The sequence below is a fragment of the Euleptes europaea genome, chromosome 17, assembly GCF_029931775.1.
Source record: "Euleptes europaea isolate rEulEur1 chromosome 17, rEulEur1.hap1, whole genome shotgun sequence".
Lineage (NCBI taxonomy): Eukaryota > Metazoa > Chordata > Lepidosauria > Squamata > Sphaerodactylidae > Euleptes > Euleptes europaea.
Genome location: NC_079328.1, coordinates 36,224,587 through 36,225,647, shown reverse-complemented (window position 1 = coordinate 36,225,647; position 1,061 = coordinate 36,224,587). Strand labels below are relative to the sequence as shown.

The following is a 1,061-nucleotide window of genomic DNA, read 5'->3' as shown; positions in this document are numbered from 1 at the left end:
GGAAGCAATAAATAACACGCCATGCCCGGGTTCACGTGCTGCGTGCCGGGCTGCTACAACAACTCGCACCGGGACAAGGCGCTCCATTTCTACACTTTCCCGAAGGACGCGGAGCTGCGCCGCCTGTGGCTGAAGAACGTGTCGCGGGCCGGCGTGAGCGGCTGCTTCAGCACTTTCCAGCCCACCACCGGCCACCGCGTCTGCTCCGAGCACTTCCCGGGCGGCCGCAAGTCCTACCTGGTGCGGGTGCCCACCATCTTCCCCCTCCGGGGGGTCAACGAGCGCAAGGGGGCCCGGGGGGCTCGCCGCGCCCGCCACGCCCCCCAGCAGCAAGCCGCTGCCGCCGCCCAGCCCGCCGTGCTGCTCACCCTGCAGCAAGAGGGCGCCGTCGAGCCGGGAGGCCAAGCGCCCCGCGCCGGGGGAGGACCCGAGGACGTCAAGCCCATCGACCTGACCGTGCAGGTGGAGCTGGGGGACCCCGACGCCGCCGGGGCGGTGGGCACCCCCGTCCGGCTGGCCTTGCTGGCCGGCAACGGGCCCCTGGCCGACGGCCCGCCGGACCACTCCTACTCGCTGTCGTCGGGCACCACCTCGGAGGAGCTGCTGCGCAAGCTGAACGAGCAGCGGGACATCATCGCCCTGCTGGAGGTGAAGATGAAGGAGATGAAGGGCAGCATCCGCCGCCTGCGCCTGGCCGAGGCCCAGCTCCGCGAGGAGATCCGGGAGAAGGACCGCCAGCTGCATGCCGCCAGCGCCACGGGGGGAGCTCGCAAGCGCCATGGCCTCTGAGGGCGGGCCGGACATTTCCTCTCCCTCCAACACATGCTCACACACATATATGCACACTTACCACATGATCTGGTTCTTGGTCTTCGAAAAATTGCTCATCTCTGCAGGACAGGGCAAATATAGACCCACCTGGAATTGGTTACAACTGCAAGGGCAGACCAAAGAAGCCTCTGTGGGTAAGAGGCCATTGTGAGGACAACTGGCGTTATCGCGGTGTGGCATCACTCCTTAAGTTACAACTCGACCCTTTGGTCAGGTCTGCTCTGGGGCAG

General features: G+C 66.4%; 1 protein-coding gene across 1 annotated transcript; it reads left to right on the top strand.

Moving 5' to 3' along the window:
* Positions 1–825, top strand: THAP11 (THAP domain containing 11). Its single transcript, XM_056862824.1, has one exon. The coding sequence runs from the start codon at positions 22–24 to the stop codon at positions 787–789; it is 768 nt and encodes a 255-aa protein (XP_056718802.1). The 5' UTR covers positions 1–21; the 3' UTR covers positions 790–825.
* The last annotated feature ends 236 nt before the right edge of the window (positions 826–1,061 follow it).

Excerpts from the sequence above, each read along its gene's own strand:
- THAP11 (XM_056862824.1), top strand. The coding sequence starts at position 22 with ATGCCCGGGTTCACGTGCTGCGTGCCGGGCTGCTACAACAACTCGCAC.